Below are 17942 nucleotides of genomic sequence, written 5' to 3' on the forward strand. Positions count from 1 at the left end.
TTTCAGTTTCACTTTGAGAAGTTTTAAAGAAACTACAAACTCATAAATCAACAAGACATTGATGGCACCTGGAGCAAATGGCAATAATCCACAGTAAGAGGGCAAGTGGTGTACAACCTGACTTTTTTTAGGATTTTTCAATACACTGAGGTTGGGCCCATTCAGAAAACATCAACATAGGCCAATGTTAACATAGGCTAACATTAACATAACTTAACGTTGATGCAGGCTAACCTCAACATAAACCAGCCTTAACGTAGACTAAAGTCAACATCAACATTGTCTTGTTGCACTATTTTGCTCAATTCAAATCTTGCTTACCCAGTCCGGGCTTTCTCCCGTTGACCTCGATCATTTCTCCTGGCCCAGTCAGCGAACAGAAAGAGAGGTTGTGAACAATGACATCATTTTTTTGTGTGCGGTCTTAGAATTGTAGTCTGCCTGTAGGTTTAGCAAAGTCAGCAGAGGAAGTGAACGAAACCATTTGGTCCATGTTGACCACACTTCCAAATATTGAATTAGCATGAGCAGCCGCCACGTTCGACTTGGTACTTTTCTTTTTGCAGTGGAGAGTGGTTGTTTACAGTGGAGAACATTTCCGGTAAGCTTCATGGCGTTGAACTGGCACATTACATACAGTACAGACCAAATGTTTGGACACAACTGTGTGTCTTTTGGTCTGTACTCAATACAGACCAAAAGTTTGGACACACTTTCATGAGAAGGTGTGTCCAAACTTTTGGTCTGAACTGTACGTCATGGCCAAACATTAGGGATCAGGTAACGTTTAAAACATCATCAGAGTCCTCGCCTTACAGGAAACAATCGTTTCTCTTCAGCCAAGAGCCCAGAATCTCTACGAAGAAAAAGTACCAAGGGCTGGTTTTTTACCAGGCTAACGTTAGCATAGCATTAGCCTGCCATATTGATCAGAAAACAAGCTCTGATGTTATGTTTAGGGTCACTGTCCTACTTTAACATCCAGCTGTGTCTCATTTTCAACCAGCTAGCTGTTGGTTGAAGGAGAAACTGAAGAATTGAGTAGTTGTTCTTCTTCCTTATTATTCCATCCATCTCTTGCATGGCACCAGCATCACTATTCCTAAACATTCTTACCAATTTCCTTTCATATGAGGTTCAAAGTTTTGGGTCCGACAATTGAAACTTGGACAAGATGAGAGTTCTGACAAGACGGTTATCTCAAACTCGCACCAAAAAATGGTTTTGAGATGGATAAAGGAGAATACGGGAGAAGCCCTGATCTTAACTGTATATATAGTTATGCCACGTTAAATGATCTCCAGCAATTCCACCATGTAGCGGTGAAATGTACAGGCATAACTAGGCCTGTACATCTGTTGATAATTGAGCCAAATATTAAACCTTTGGACTGCACAGTGGCGCAGTTGGTAGAGCTGTTGTCTTGCAGCAAGAAGGTCCTGGGTTCGATTCCCAGCCCGGGGTCTTTGCATGTTCTCCCTGTGCAGGCTTGGGTTCTCTCTGGGTACTCCGGCTTCCTCCCACAGTCCTGTCTGTCTCTGTGTTGCCCTGCGTCAGACTGGCGACCTGTCCAGGGTGACCCCGCCTCTCGCCCGGAACGTTAGCTGGAGATAGACACCAGCACCTCCCGACCCCGTTAGGGACAAGGGTGTAGGATAGATGGATGCATTAAACCTTTGGGCCTATATGTACGGTTTATAAAAATCGTAAAAATATTCAAACCTTTGCCAATCTTTATTTATTATTAATCATTCCATTATAGTTGAAGCTGCAGTATGGAACTTTTATAAGAAATTTTTTAATTTTGCATATTTATTAAAACCGTCACACAGGCACAATTGACAGCACTAAGACCCGCCTCCTGGCTCTGATTGGTTGTTTCTAGTTAGCACTGGGAGAATCCAGAGAAGCTTGATTTTTCTCACAGTCTATCTGTTTCATACTGTTGTCACAACACAGTGACAATTTCAACAAATATGTAAAAAAAAAAAAAAAAATTTTTAAAAAAGAACTTTTTTTATAAAAGTTACATACTGCAGCTTTTGAGAAGAATGGTTCAACTTCATCGTTAAACGGACCAAATAACATAACAGCTCCACCAATAAAAAGTGCATGTAAACTTTATATGCCCATTTGTCTTCAGTGTTTTTGTCGTAAAAGGCCGATTACTTTCCGCTGACCCCGTGTGCGAACACTCAGTACTTGACCTGTGTCTGCCGCTCGGCCGGTGACGCACTTTCAGTAATGTCAGGTTTTTTTGGGTTTTTTTCCCAGTTAACTCAGCCACAACACTGTTCTGTCTGCTGGAAAACGGGCCAATCAGAGAGCTGCTCCAGCTCCTCTCCTGTTCATTAAAAACCTAACAGTTTTTAATGAACCTAAAAGTTCCTAAAAGAACCTAAATGAGGCTTTAATGAGGTTTCTATGCTTTACATTATTCCTCTTGTTGTCTGCACGTCCCTAATGTTTCTGACGTCGCTTCGGAGACAAAAACAAGTGGAAAAATCCCCCAAAAACAAGCCAAGTCGTGTGTCTTGTTTTCAATACAAACAGAAGGCAGAGCAGAGGACGGGTTTGATGGAAGATGGAGGGTTTATTTTAGCTGGATCAGATGAGAAAAGGTTCAAACATGGCAGTGAATGAAAACTGTCCCGGTTCTGTGACTTTAATCAGACCTAATTTAGTTGGGGTAATGAGTGATGTCCTCATACAAAAGATCAGCGTGACTAATATATCTGTTACAGTGTTTTTTTCTTTTTCTTTTTCTTCTTTCTCTGGAATAAGAGTCATCTCTAGCATCTGCTCTGTGACTCCACCCACAGCCTGGGGAACATTATGCTAAAAAACCCGTTTGTGATGAGTTTTTTATTATTATTATTAATATTATTATTATAATATCATTATTGTTATTGTTGTTTTTCTCTTGCCCTAATTGCATTGTCGTGCGTCTGTTGACGTTTCTGGCTCCTGGGTAATTCTCTGGAGGATACTCGAGCAAATAATTATGATTAAAATGCTCAATAGTGCTTTGAGATTTTAAAAAGTGCCAAATAAGTATTAAAAAAAATTATTTTAAAGCAGAGCTATGTTTTTATGCAAAATGGATGAAATCGCATCTACAAAACTTAAATAATATATTTCTTTTAGCTGGAATTAAATACATGAAAAGCAGAACAAGGAATTCACTGTAGCATAATGTCGCACTAAAAAAAAGGGGAAGGTTTTAATATTTACTATTTATTTGATGAGGCAAAAAAATATAGATTTTTCAAAGCAAACAAAGCTGAAGTGTTTTTTATTGTTATTTGTAATTCTTTTTTTATGTTTATTGAGGTTTCTAGAAACTTTTCAGGAACAAACATTCAGATTGGTACCCGCAGTAAGATAAATAACCCACTGTGGAACGATACACAACAATATTACGCCGTGGAAAATCATCTGACGCTCATTTTTAAGAAGAGTGGAGGATCTTTGTCTTTCCAAGTGTTTTGGAAATCTTTGCCTGGTGCCATCAACACCAAAGTACCAGCACATTTAAAAAATAATAATAATGATAATAATTTGGTGGCCCCTTATTGGGTGTTTTAGCAGGAGAATCTTCTGGAACTATTGCCAAATAAATACATAAATTGTTCCCTAGATGCAAACTCAGTGTTTGTGCATGACAACACAGAGTCCCCAAACTTAAATAATCCATTAGCCTGCCAGAGGCCTCACAACTCTGAACGAACTGGAGCAGGGATGTCCAAACTGCGGCTTGCTGGCCACTTTCAGCCCCTGGACCGATTTTCTGTGGCCCGCCTCCCAACTGCAATTGTAGTCCATTCATTTGTTGGGAGGCAGCGCGGGGAATCCGATGTTCATAAAAAATTATACAATTCTAAATCAAAAGTACTCACAAGCTTAAAAGAAAATGAGGGAAAGAAAGTCAACAAAAAAGCTAAAATCACCTTTATTCCTACTCAAAAATAAATTAAGCATGCAATAGTTAAATATTTTACTTGAACAAATTAAGTGTTAACTTTTTTTTTTTTTTTTTAGGAAAGGGCTGACATTCTTTCTTTGAGAACGACTGCTGCGTTCAGATGAGTTTAAGAATTAAATTAAGGGCAAATCTGGACAAACCAGAGTTTGCTTTGGTATAAAAGTCACTCGATAAATGCATTTTATTTAATGTGGAATTAAAGTGAATGCAAAATGTGATTATTAAAAAAGCATTTTACCTTACATGCTGCACAATAAAAATATTAAAAATGTTCAGAATTTATTTTTGTTGTTGCCCTAATTTAAATAAAATAAAAAAATCTAAATTTGGAAGGCCAAATTCATATCACTCTTGAATTAAAGGTTGGAGTTTTCTCAGATGTGACGGTGAGATTTTGCAGCTTTAACAAATGCAACTGTTGCGATCTGTTGAGGATTCTCAGTCTCGCAAATACTTGTCGATTTATTCCTTAAAAATTGTTTTTCAGAGTTCATTGACGTTTTGTTTTTTATTATTATTATTATTTTATTTTATTTTTACAGACAACCAAGTTCAGATATTTATGTTTCCTGGGACAAGTGAGTCAGGCAGAGTCCAGGTGTGTCATAAATGTCATTTCTGATACCAAGCTTCATGCTTACGCTCTTTGTCTCCCCCTGGTGGTGGACAGTTACAAGTGATCATAAATCCAAAGCAAAGGTTGCGGTTTACCTTTCAAACTTATTGTTCAGTTTCCTGACAAATCTCCGTGAAGTATGCGCTTGTTTTGAGCGCTTTTGTATAATTTGTATAATTGAACTGTAATATCCATCTTCCTGAAAGGTCACGAAAATCCCCAGGCCTCAACATCGCTGTCCTGCTATGAATCAGTCGGGACATTTTTCCCCTTTTTAGGCAATGCAATGCAAACAGAGAGAGAATGCCAAGTTCTCTTATAAATAACTGATGACCCAAAAAGGAAGGCTATTTCAGCCCTACGCAGGTTTAAATGTGCCTTTTACTTCTCAGACAAGGATAGAAAATAATGATAATAATAATAAATATATTTTTAAACCTCAATTCCATGTTGCTTCATATTTCCTGCACTGTAAAAAAAACTGTAAAAAAACGGTAAAATGTACAGTAGAAATTTGAAGGAATTTTCCGTTTTTACATTTTACAGGTATTTTTCCCGTATTTTCAATTTGGCGCATTGCATCATGGGAACAAGAACCTGCACGAAGCGCAAAATCTTGTTCTGTAGCCATTCAAAGCTCTCTCTCCGACACTGAATGTGTATCCTGGACCCAGGTTGGACTTAGAAGTTGGAGTAATCGGTTTTTGGCACCTCTGGGGTAATGTAAAGTAAATCAATAAACATTTTTTAAATTAAAAAAACAAAACATAGTATTAGTATAGATAATATTTCAGACTGGCGAACCGCTATCTTCTTGTAAATACGGTATAATTTTGCATTCGTTTTACTAAAAATGTTTTTACTCATATTTTTTAAATACCGTTTTTGGTTCTGAAATGTAAAAGTAAGACGAGGTTATTTATAACGGTGACCGCTTTTCTCTTTTTTTTCCCACACTCCAAGTACGGCGCCCATTTTTGCATTTATCTCTTGAGGAACTTGCTAGCTTGATTTTTTCGACCATCTTAATAAGAATGTGTCTCACATAGCCCCCCAAATTATTGATATATATGACAGTCGTCGTCTGCTGTGAGTTTTCTTGATTTAGCCTTTGGTGTTATGCGTTTTTTTCTTTTCAATATCCAAACTGTTGATAAATGGCGCGTGAAAGTTAGCAGTTCATGGCGTCATACTGCTTGTGCTTATTCTTAAATGTCAGGCTGTAGTTATTTTAATTGTTAAGCACAATTTGATAACCTGGGTGTGAGACGCAGGTGGGTTTTTTTTTTTCTTACTTTGACAGGATAGTTTTTACGTCCAGACTCCAGCTTTGTTATATATATATATATATATATAATATATATATATATCATTTAGGTTTAATCTTGTGTTCATATAAATATAATTAACATGTTTTTTGTTTGTTTGTTTTTGTTCTATTGATTCTATTTAGAATTGCAAGCTGATTCTGCCCCCACTACTGAACCTTTGCAGCTGAATAGCCACCAGCTGCAACTATCACCTGTGACTTCCGGTTCCTGTGAGGCATATCCTGTGCCATGGCACAAAATGCCACCCCAACTTATGATTGCTGTTGAAGAAAAGAAAAGACCAAAACCTAAAGACAGAAGGGAACTTGTTCGCATCATCATTGATGATGTTCTTGGGAAGGACCAAAAAAGGCCTGGAAGAGCTAAGTTGAGGAACATTGCACAGCAGATCATAGAGCAATATCCCTGCTCTTTCCAAGACAGAGAGGTCAATGGATTAAAAGTTGTTGGAACAGGATATGATTCTCTGTTTATACAGCTTGAAAACAGAGTTGAAAATGTTATGAGACCATTGAGCTTTGGTTCAACAAAGAGACAATGCGAAGATGAAATGGCATCACAGAAAAAGTCTTTGCCTTCAAATCGCTATGGTTGTGTGCAGTGGCAGCCAACTGCTGAGAATGTGACAAACCTAAAATTCACACAGGAACAACTGAAAACTGCCTTCCAAACAAATCATTTTCCAGAGTCTGATGTTCGAAGAATGATGGCTGAAACCTATAGCATCCAGCGAGCAGCAATCAACAGAGGAAACTCCATCAGCAAGTTATTAGAAGACTGGCCTTTTCTCTTTGAAGCAATCCACCTGTTTGATCACACAACCACCCTTCTTGGCTTCCCAGTACAAACCAGACTGGCAGAGGAATTGTCAAAGAAAGAAAAGACAATAAAGGACTTCCTTGGGTCCAGAGGGGTGGATATTCCAGGAAGTGATGCTGTCCAGGTGATTAGTTGTTGGGTAAATTGTATTTTTAGTAATTATCAAATATTTGTTGTATCATGTAGCCTTGTAGTTACATTTAGATAATGTTTCTGTGTGTTAAATAACTTTGATTCTATCCTGAGACTTCCCTGGGAAATAGGGGTGACAGCTACTCTCAGCAGCTGTTGCCCTGCAGGACTTCCTACAAGACAGAGGTGTTAATTGCTCCCAGCAGAGTTTTACAAGCCTGACAATAAACTCTGCTCTGTGCTTCTTTGTGATACAAAGCCGTTGCTTTGAAGCTATGCAACGTGTCTTATTCAACGCCGTTCTTGGAGCAAAAGGGATCTAGAGTATAGATAACATGTGTCTAGAAGTGAATGTTATTTAGCGCTGCAACCATGTGATGAATGCTTTGACCCCACCCCATAGAGTTGCAGCGCCCCTTGTGGCAGGGTTCCTAAAGAGAAATAAAAAGAGAGGAACAGACAGATGTGTTTCAGAGCGGTTGGAGATTTGTAACTGAAAGCACATCTCTGTCTGCTCTCCTCGCGAGAAACAAAGAATCTAACTCTCTTGTCTTTCCTGTATTTGTTTAAATTGTCTCTAATAGGTATTTAGACCTGACATTAGTGGAATCGCAAAATTCTTCAAGGAGAAACCAGCCCAACTATTTTGTCAAAATGAGGTAAATTTACACTGTAAACATTTCTTTTTGTCCAAAAATATTAACAATTATTTTTTGTAAACATTAGCTGTTTAGTTCCGTCCATTATTAGAAGATTTACATGCTTTGGTGTTTACATTTCTCTATTTTGTGTATATTTTCTTTTCTCTCCTTAGCTGCTGCATCCAGAGAGTCCTGATCTTGACCTGCCAAGCACCCCATGCATCTTTATAATGGGTGTGCAATTATTATTATTTTGCTTTCCTCAGTCTGTTAAACTTTTGATTCAAAATTCTATATGTACTATGTTTTCTAGAATAACCTTCAAATAATGTTAAAGTTTGCTAATATACATTTTGATGCAATATCATACACATTGTTGGAACTGAATACCAGTGGTCCCCAAAGTCGGTCCTGGAGGCCCGACATCCTGCATGTTTTATTCTCTCCCTGGTGGTAGTAACAACCTTTCAGCAAGTCAATGTTCCTCTTAGGCCTCTAATGAGCCATCATTTGATCCACGTGCGTTAAACCAGGGAGAACTAAAACATGCAGGATGCCGGCCCTTGAGGACCGACTTTGGACACCCATGGATTATACAGTATTTTCAATAAATGTAAGGACAGAGAAAAATATGTTGACAGGTACGTGAAAAAAAAGTCATATGAAAATTAATATAATAAAACATTTTCTATATAATTACTGCGCGTATTTAGAACATATTATGGACATGTTCTGGTCACCTGTGGTGGATCTTAAACTCTTGTATTAATGATTTGTTTCTTTAGGTGAACAGCTTTTTAAAGTTGCTGTTGACCAAATGATTGTGAATGACCACATCAAGTCACCCATCGCTGCCCTAAGCTACGCCTTCTCCATGTTTTATGTCTTGAACATAAAATATCCAAAAGACATGTCCCTGACACTGGAATTTATACAAAGGTTGGTATATTTTTGTTGATATTTTGAATTATTTGGTCTGAGCAATAATAATTGATTAATTCTGTGCTTTTGAAACACAGTTCAGAAGCATTGTCTTATTTTCATTGTTTAATTTTCAGTCAATCTTTTTTTCCCCTTTTTTTTACAATTTTATCAGTTTCAAGTAACTTCAGTGATTGTTACGGGTTTGCCTTCATTAAAAGAAGTGTACCAACAATTTTGTTGTTTCAGTGATTGTTCATTCAAATTAGTCATAGTTGAGGATTGTCAAGGAGTTATTTGCAACTGTTGAGACAGTCCAGTTGCATGACTGCAACTGGACTGGTGATCAGCTGCACTAATTGGATTGCCTGGCAGATCCAGAAAGCCGCTGTATGACAGTGAAAGTCCCAAAGGAGTTACAATTACATGGAGAAATCTGCATTTCAAATCAGTGAACATGAAAATGGGCTTTACATACATTTAGCAAATACGCATTGGCCTCTGCAATTACTGAAAGAGCAGATTTGACAATGGCTTATATTGACAATATTTTAAGCTCTGGTAGGTTTAAAATAAATTAACCTCTCATGACTGTAGCACAGTTGCACAACATTGAATTGAGTACATTTAATGTCAAATGGATGGTTCTGCAGCAACAAGGTACTGTGATCAATTCCTGGTTGGAGCTCTTCAGTCCAGACCTTGCATAATTTCTATGCATTGGTGGAGCAATGTTTAGTTAACTAGAGGTTGTAAACTACTTTAAACTTTAAGTGGAAGTTTATAAAGGTTCCTCTTGTTTGTCATTTGTTGCTCTGTAGTGGATTGGTGAAAATCTTTCTCGATCACATTCAGATTGAGACCTTGCCTATTCTTTATAGACTGTCTAGACTCTTGTGTCATCTCTCATTCTGTCCTCTCTTCAGCTCAGGTGTTCAATAGGAGGAATGTTGACTTTATTTTGAATCACTATCATTCTTTTCTTGCATAGTTCAAAAGATCTTGATTTAAAATGGTGTGTTTCGAAGTGTTCCCAGCAACCTTCCGACCAAAAATGGCATAACAGCACAAGTATTCGTCTCCAAAATATCCAGTATGGCCTTGTTGGGCTGATATGCACAAGTGCCAAATGAATACACCGCTGTTTTGTTTAAACAGCAGTGTATTTATATCCTTTACACAAATTTAGGAAATCAAAACAGACACAGGCAAATAATATTCCTAACTCCAAAGTCAATGGATAAAACACAAGATCAATTTCAGAGTTAAAAACACCAAAATAAACATTATTAAAACTTTCCTATATATATAAAAACTGCAGCAGGTACAATTTCTAAAAAAACAATTGGTCTCTCTAAATTGTCCTAAGTGTGAATGTGTGTGCGCAAGGATAAATGTGTTAGATGATGATGGATGAATATTTGTTAAAAGTGTCTGACAGTAAAATATGAAACTGAGAATCTGTGAAAATTCCTCTGACTCTGCTGCTGTCCAGAAACAACCAATCAGAACCAAAAGACAAACTTTGGTTCTGATTGGTTTCTAATGCGTTGAATGTGTCTCAGCACATTCAACACATTAGACTACTAATGTACTGCAGCCATGCAATTGGCAGAAATACAACCTAACATTATATCATCATTATTTATAGAATGATTTAGAAAACAAAATGCTATACAGATTTGTCAAAACTATTTCGACCCATATTAGAACTTTGCATTCATTTCCCTTCATTTTAGTTGCTGTGATTTTGCTTAACACAGACATTTTCCCTAACCCTATCTAAAACTTAATTCACATTTTACCTCTAAATGTTACCCCTGACTCAAAGCAATGAGTCTATCATATTAGGACCAGGCTTTGGTCCTAATATGATAGAACCAATATGACACAGGACATATAATGGTGCGTTCACACCAAACACGTTTTGAGAGTCAGGCGCATCTGATTTACATTCAACATCTATGTGGAGGCGCGTTTGGAGCGCCTAGCGGCCGTTGGGAGCATTTAACATCAAACGAGTCCATGGCATCCAACACTCCACATAGACTTTGAATGTAAACTGGACTCACCTGACCCTCTATAGGAGTTTGATATTAATGCATCATTAGAATATTCAGTTCCATTGGTAACAATGACATCCGCAGTGATGTCATAACTATGATATCACAAAGGAATCTCTCTCTTGACTGTAGCTCACAGACAGTGTTTTCTCAGACCTGTTCCACAGTTCTATCGCGACAGATCACTCTTTAGAGCACGTTCGAAATTAATCCTTTCAGAGAAGAAATAATTTACCAGAATATAGATATGAAGCAACAACAGAATACTTGTGAACATGAAGCTTTTCCAGCTGAGCTTTCATGGATTGAAATGATGGAGCAAAACATCCAAGTCGACTACGACGAAATCCTTGTTTTTGACGATGACAGCGAGCCGGAAGATGAATCATCGGAGATCCAGGGTGAACCAAGTCCTTCCGGCGACTTTGAGAGCCCAAGATCATTGGAAGTCGAGCAGAAAACAACTCCTTCTGCTGGCTTCGAGATCACCCCCTTAGTGGAAGACGAGGAAGAGTCTAGCCAACACGTCATCAATCTCACAAAGCAGGTAGACGATCTTAAAGAAGAACTGCAGAGTAAGATTTTTGAACTCCGTGAGGAAAGAGACAAAAGGATTGCATGTCAGGCTGAAGTGAAATCACAGCAGGAGGAGATTCATAAGCTGCAAAAAATGTTGGAAAGAGAACGTCATCTGCAAGTCAAACGTGAAGGTGAATCAAAGAGCATTCTTCAACAGCTGGATCACTTCAAGAGGGAGGCAGAAAAATATGAATCCCGCAATAAAGGTCTGATTGAAGTAATGATTGAAGGATACAAAGAGAGACTTAAATTTGAGGAACAGATCAAAACTCACACTGAGCAAGCTTCCAAAATCAAAGAACAGGAGGAAAAAGTGAAATCATTGCAGGGTCAGGTTGCAGACCTGAAGATAAAGTTGAAACTTGCTCTGGAAAACAACCATCCGAGAGTCTCCACCCAACCAGAGGTCCCCCTGCAAAAAGAAGACTCCCTGCAAACAGAAGAGACCAAGGAAAGACAGACCTCCAATCCATCAGGGAGGTCCGAGGAAAGATGGACCTCCAATCCATCAGGGAGGTCCGAGGAAAGACGGACCTCCAATCCATCAGGGAGGTCCGAGGAAAGACGGACCTCCAATCAACCAGGGAGGTCCGAGGAGAAGCAGACCTCCAATCAACCGGGGAGGTTCGAGGAGAAGCAGACCTCCTATCAACTGGGGAGGTCCGAGGAAAGACGGACCTCCAATCCATCAGGGAGGTCGGAGGAAAGATGGACCTCCAATCAACCAGGGAGGTCCGAGGAGAAGCAGACCTCCAATCAACCGGGGAGGTCCGAGGAAAGATGGACCTCCAATCAAACGGGGAGGTCCGAGGTAAGATGGACCTCCAATCAAACGGGGAGGTCCGAGGAAAGATGGACCTCCAATCAAACGGGGAGGTCCGAGGAAAGATGGACCTCCAATCAACCAGGGAGGTCAGAGGAAAGACGGACCTCCAATCAACCAGGGAGGTCCGAGGAGAAGCAGACCTCCAATCAACTGGGGAGGTCCGAGGAAAGATGGACCTCCAATCAAACGGGGAGGTCCGAGGAAAAATGGACCTCCAATCAAACGGGGAGGTCCGAGGAACGACGGACCTCCAATCAACCAGGGAGGTCCGAGGAAAGATGGACCTCCAATACAACAGGGAGGTCTGAGGAAAGATGGACCTCCAATCCAACAGGGAGGTCTGAGGAAAGATGGACCTCCAATCCAACAGGGAGGTCCGAGGAAAGATGGACCTCCAATCAATCAGGGAGGTCCGAGGAAACATGGACCTCCAATCCAACAGGGACATCCGAGGAAAGATGGACCTCCAATCAAACATCGAGGTCCATGCAACCAACCTCCACTGGTTGCATGGAGGGGCTTCGTGTTGGCGTTGGCCTGAAGGCCAGTCTAAGCCCAGCTCGGCCTTTACGCCGACCCACACCCAGGTGGTACTAACCTGGATAACAATCCAAACCCAGGTTTTGCCAACACTGGGCATTATGAAAATTCAATGTTTTACACAAATTTAGGAAATCAAAACAGACACAGGCAAATAATAATCCTAACTCCAAAGTCAATGGAGAAAACACAAGGTCAATTTCAGAGTTAAAAACACCAAAATAACCATTATTAAAACTTTCCTATCTATAAAAACTGCAGCTGGTAGAATTTCTAAAAAATTAATTGGTCTCTTTAAATTGTCCTAAGGCAGCGCTTCTCAATTCCAGTCCTCAGGTCCCCCTGCTCTGCATGTTTTAGATGTGCCTCTATACCAGAACAACTGATTCAAATGATTGCGTGACCATCAAGTACTGCAGAAGCCTGTTAATCACCCATTATTCAATCCAGGCGTGTGGCAGAAGGGAAACACCTAAAACATGCAGGCAGGGAGGGCGTGAGGACTGGAATTGAGAAACACTGTCCTAAGGTGTGAATGTGTGTGCGCAAGGATAAATGTGTTCGTCTCCAAAATATCCAGTATGGCCTTGTTGGGCTGATATGCACAAGTGCCAAATGAATACACCGCTGTTTTGTTTAAACAGCAGTGTATTTATATCCTTTACACAAATTTAGGAAATCAAAACAGACACAGGCAAATAATATTCCTAACTCCAAAGCCAATGGATAAAACACAAGATCAATTTCAGAGTTAAAAACACCAAAATAAACATTATTAAAACTTTCCTATATATATAAAAACTGCAGCAGGTACAATTTCTAAAAAAACAATTGGTCTCTCTAAATTGTCCTAAGTGTGAATGTGTGTGCGCAAGGATAAGTGTGTTAGATGAATATTTGTTAAAAGTGTCTGACAGTAAAATATGAAACTGAGAATCTGAAAATTCCTCTGACTCTGCTGCTGTCCAGAAACAACCAATCAGAACCAAAAGACAAACTTTTGGTTCTGATTGGTTTCTAATGCGTTGAATGTGTCTCAGCACATTCAACACATTAGACTACTAATGTACTGCAGCTATGCAATTGGCAGAAATACAACCTAACATTATATCATCATTATTTATAGAATGATTTAGAAAACAAAATGCTATACAGATTTATCAAAACTATTTCGACCCATATTAGAACTTTGCATTCATTTCCCTTCATTTTAGTTGCTGTGATTTTGCTTAACACAGACATTTTCCCTAATCCTAACCCTATCTAAAACTTAATTCACATTTTACCTCTAAATGTTACCCCTGACTCAAAGCAATGAGTCCATCATATTAGGACCAGGCTTTGGTCCTAATATGATGGAACTAATATGACACAGGACATATAATGGTGCGTTCACACCAAACACGTTTTGAGAGTCAGGCGCATCTGATTTACATTCAACGTCTATGTGGAGGCGCGTTGAGGGCCGATGTGGCCGTTTGACGCGTCAAGAGAGTCCATGGCGTCCAACACTCCACATAGACTTTGAATGTAAACCAGACTCGCCTGACGCTCAAAACGTGTTTGATGTGAATGAACTATTAGAATGTTCAGTTCCATTGGTAACAATGACATCAGCAGTGATGACATCACTCTTTGATGCATCAAAAGAATCTATTTGCTAGAGAAGTCTACCAGCGACACACCTTGTTTTTGTATTAAAAAAAATTTAGATGTAAAAAAAATTCGGAGGTGAACAAGCAGGCATCATAATTTGGAAATGGTGTTTGAAGCCAACAGGCAGGTTTAAGGACGGAGCAATTGGTGCGCACCCCGTCGTGCCCAGTACAACGCTTCAACTACAAACTATAAACCTAGCTTAATTCCTCTTTACAGTCATTGTTACTGGTGCATAAAAAAACTTTATTTACAATAAGGAAACAATGTTTAGCCTGGTGGGGGGCAAGTAAAGCATGGTGGCCCGCCAGGGTTATAGTACACTGAGTACACTGCATTGGCTATGCGCCCTTATAGTTGCCAATTTATTCATAGAAACAATCAAATTAATTTGATTATAAATTAATTTATAATTATGCACCTTTATTTATTATACCAGAATACTCAGCAAACCTTGGTTGTTGTGGCTGTTTCCCCCAAATTTACTCTTGGTTGGTATTTTTAAAGTGTTTAATGATCTTTACAGAATCTTGGTGACCCTCATAACACCAATCCTTGCTACAGTTCCCGATGTTTAAAACGTTTCAGCTTTTCTGACTGTTTGTCGGGCGAGTTTAGGCAAATATCTTTCATAAGTTATTTATTGACTTATGAAGAGCATTTGCTTTACTTGAAGGTTGTATTTTCTTGTTTTTCTCATTTTGAAAAGTGGATGAGGGACATTGTACTGAGAGTCATAGCTATATTTCAGGAAATAACTAAATGATTAATTACAAGAACGGTTGCATTGATTTATTTTACCATTAGGGATGCCAATATCCGAGACATTTTTGTAGACGTGATTCCTTTTTAATTTTTACTGTGAGCTAATACAGCTGTGATAAAGATGAATTTTATGCCTTTTTGCACATCTTTACCAGCCGTCGCTGTTATTGTGAGGAACGCTATATTCAAAGAAACATCAGGTTGTGTAGAAGTCCAATATGTTTCCTCCACTCTGCATTTCATTTGCTTTATCTGCTGAAAGCTCCATTGACAAACTGCTCTGAATGTGCAATTTCATGCTGCAGTTTACCAGGTAGCTGCAGGTGTTAAATCAGAGAGGGTTTCAAATCCTTTCCATTAATATTCAACTTATACCCTTTATGTTCTGATTTCTTTCATCGTTCTACGTCTTCACCTTGCAGCAAGAACAGCATGACTCAGAATGAAGAACCTCCTGTGGCTGAAAAGCTTGTTTGACCCAACCCTTGAGAAAAGCCATTTAGCAGTGGAATTAACAGTTTTCTTCTTTAAAAGGCTAAACTGAGCTTTGCTCTGCTATGTTATGGACATTAATTTGGCTTAGAAGCTCAGTGTGAGTGATGTAAGTCAACTTTCTATGGCTATCTCTAGGGTGTCAATTGTTTGAAAAATTGATTTGTTTTGAGAGGCATTAGTATTCAGCCTAAAGACACACTCAGCTACACAATTTTTGAAAAAAAGAAAAGGAATCCTGAAGGAAAACATGTAGCCAGGTGTTACAACATGAATTCTGTGCAGATTTTTGAAAATGTATTAGTATTTTAAGACACAGCATGTTTGCTGCGAGGGTCATTCATCTATGTGAGAAACATTAAGGATTTCAGTGCATGTAGACGGATGTAGGGAAGTCCAATTAACTTTGTTGACTTTTTGCTTTGATTGGGATTCCAATTGGATTATAAAACTATTTAAGGGAAAAACCCAGAGCTGAGAAATTAGGACAAGACACTGACATATCTCATGCATGGATAAAACAGCCAGATCACTAAGCTAGCAATTGGTGTTGTTTGTAAGCATAAAGTTAATCCAGTACGAAAATGCTCTCTGACAATGTATATAGCTAATGTGTCCTACCAACCTCAATAGAGTAAGAAGTCACATTACAGAAAAACCCCCATTGATATGCCCTTCAAGAACCTTTACATTTTTCAATGATATGAAAAATTTATTTGTCTTTTAACACTAGGACTACCAGGATTTTGAGAAATTCCTATCTCTACCAAGAGGGGCCAGATTGGGTATCTTCCTAGAGCTACCGAGAGAGGGCCAAACTGGGTTATTAGCATCCAAATGTGGCCAAACTGACGACTCTGAATGGTCTAATTAGCATCCATGTAGATGAGCAGGGGGGAGGAGAGCCAAACTCACTACATCAACTTTCACGCTGATTGTCCTTGGAACAGGATAGTAATGGCCTTATTTACATAACAAAGGCGCCTCTTCACACCCTCTCTTGGAGGGCCAAACTGGCCCCTCTCTGGTAGCTCTAGGGACAGGGCCAAACTGGCCCCTCTCTGGTACCTGGACGAAGATTCCCATTTTGGGAATCTTTGGTAGTCCTAGTGATAATGTAATTTGGACCATCTGTCTGTATGTTAAACTCAAGTATCCATTCCCTTTTTTTTTAGAGTCTTTCTGGGCTTAAACCCCAAACGAGGGTCAAAGGCTGAAATGAAGGGGAAGAAGCATCATCACATTCCACCCCGACTGCTCAAGTTTGTAAATGAACTGTATGACTTTGACAGTCCATGGAAAATTTGATTCTTGTAAAAGGTGATGCTTCATAATGTTCTCTGTTATGTTGACAGCAGTTCAGAAAATAGTAGTTGGATGTTGGTCCTTGTTTACACCTGTGATTTTAATCTTGTAATGCAAATTGCAAGATTAAAATTGTATTTTTTTAATGTTAGTGTTGGATTGTGTTAATTAAATTAAACTTAACAAAATTATTAAATTGACTTCAAAGTCTGGACTCAAGAATGAACTTTACATTGACCTTAACAACTTTAAAAATATGTTTGACTGAATATATAATTGAGAATGCAATTTGTAATTATATTGTAATGATGTGTTGATATGGTATTGAAAAACCATGAACTGCAAAATAAAATTTGCAAATGGATTGTTTATGGTTTCATTGTTAACCCATCTGCATGAGCTATTTTAACACTAAATTTCATGGTCTAAATGTCCTTTTGAATAAGAAGTTGAGTTTTGCTTAAATTTATGTTTATTTAAAATGTAGTGCTTTATATTTATTACTTAGTCAATGTCTAACACAGACTTGAATGGTTTGAATGTCAAAAATACAAGTTTTTAAGTAACAGAAATGCTTGTGAATATACTACAGATTTACTGGAAAAATACGGAAAATTTTAGTTAGGGATTAACAGAAATGCAAGTTAATTAACATTGAAAAACTGTGAAAATACCGTAAGAAAACAGAAAATGTACTGGCTGAAAATTACCAGGATGTTTTCCTGTTTTTTTACGGAATGTTTTAATACATATTGTAAAAAAACGGAAAATTTCAATTCATTATTTACAGAAGTGTTTGTGAATATACAGGACATGTACTGTAAAAATACGGAAAATTTCAATTATGGATTAACAGAAGTGCTGGTAAATTTAACATAAAAAAATGCTGTTAAATTACGGAAAACTTATGACCAGAATTTCCGTAAAAAAACAGAAAATGTGCTGGCAGAAAATTACCAGGACATTTTCCTGTTTTTTTACGGAATTTTTTTTTACTGTGTGGAACCAAATGATTGGATATGGATATGTTAAACATTCAACATTATTTGAATATTTATCAAAACCATCTTTATGATAGGTTCAAATGTTTACATTTGTACCCATGTTGGATTTTTTTTTTTGGTCCGGGAGTGGGAACATAAAATTTTTACTGCTAAAAACAATCTTCGAAAATACAATATGATTAATTTTGTAATTGACAGGGCCCCCCCTTTTTTTTTTTTTTTTTTTTTAATTTCAAGATTCCTGGCAGCGCCCCTGCGTGCTGGTCT

The 17942-nt window shown here is 38.4% G+C and overlaps 1 protein-coding gene across 4 annotated transcripts; it reads left to right on the forward strand.

Moving 5' to 3' along the window:
• Positions 1 to 5039: 5039 nt before the first annotated feature.
• On the forward strand, positions 5040 to 17035 carry LOC116729715 (uncharacterized). Of its 4 annotated transcripts, none has more exons than XM_032578428.1 (6): positions 5040 to 5319; positions 6579 to 6878; positions 7483 to 7542; positions 7698 to 7758; positions 8310 to 8463; positions 16542 to 17035. In XM_032578428.1, exons 2-6 carry the CDS (start codon positions 6636 to 6638, stop codon positions 16672 to 16674), a joined length of 651 nt encoding a protein of 216 aa, XP_032434319.1. In that variant the 5' UTR covers positions 5040 to 5319; positions 6579 to 6635; the 3' UTR covers positions 16675 to 17035. The 4 variants fall into 4 exon arrangements, with proteins under 4 accessions (XP_032434319.1, XP_032434328.1, XP_032434301.1 ...); XM_032578437.1 differs by having other exon boundaries at positions 6619 to 6878; XM_032578410.1 differs by lacking the exon at positions 5040 to 5319 and having other exon boundaries at positions 6028 to 6878.
• Positions 17036 to 17942: the final 907 nt, after the last annotated feature.

The sequence above is a fragment of the Xiphophorus hellerii genome, chromosome 2, assembly GCF_003331165.1.
Source record: "Xiphophorus hellerii strain 12219 chromosome 2, Xiphophorus_hellerii-4.1, whole genome shotgun sequence".
Lineage (NCBI taxonomy): Eukaryota > Metazoa > Chordata > Actinopteri > Cyprinodontiformes > Poeciliidae > Xiphophorus > Xiphophorus hellerii.

Bases quoted from the DNA above. Each gene is read 5' to 3' on its own strand.
- LOC116729715 (XM_032578410.1), top strand. From the start codon at position 6,171: ATGCCACCCCAACTTATGATTGCTGTTGAAGAAAAGAAAAGACCAAAA. The intron at 6,879-7,482 runs ATTAGTTGTTGG...TTTAGACCTGAC, and splicing joins GAAGTGATGCTGTCCAGGTG to ATTAGTGGAATCGCAAAATT. The intron at 8,464-16,541 runs GTTGGTATATTT...CTTTTTTTTTAG, and splicing joins ACACTGGAATTTATACAAAG to AGTCTTTCTGGGCTTAAACC.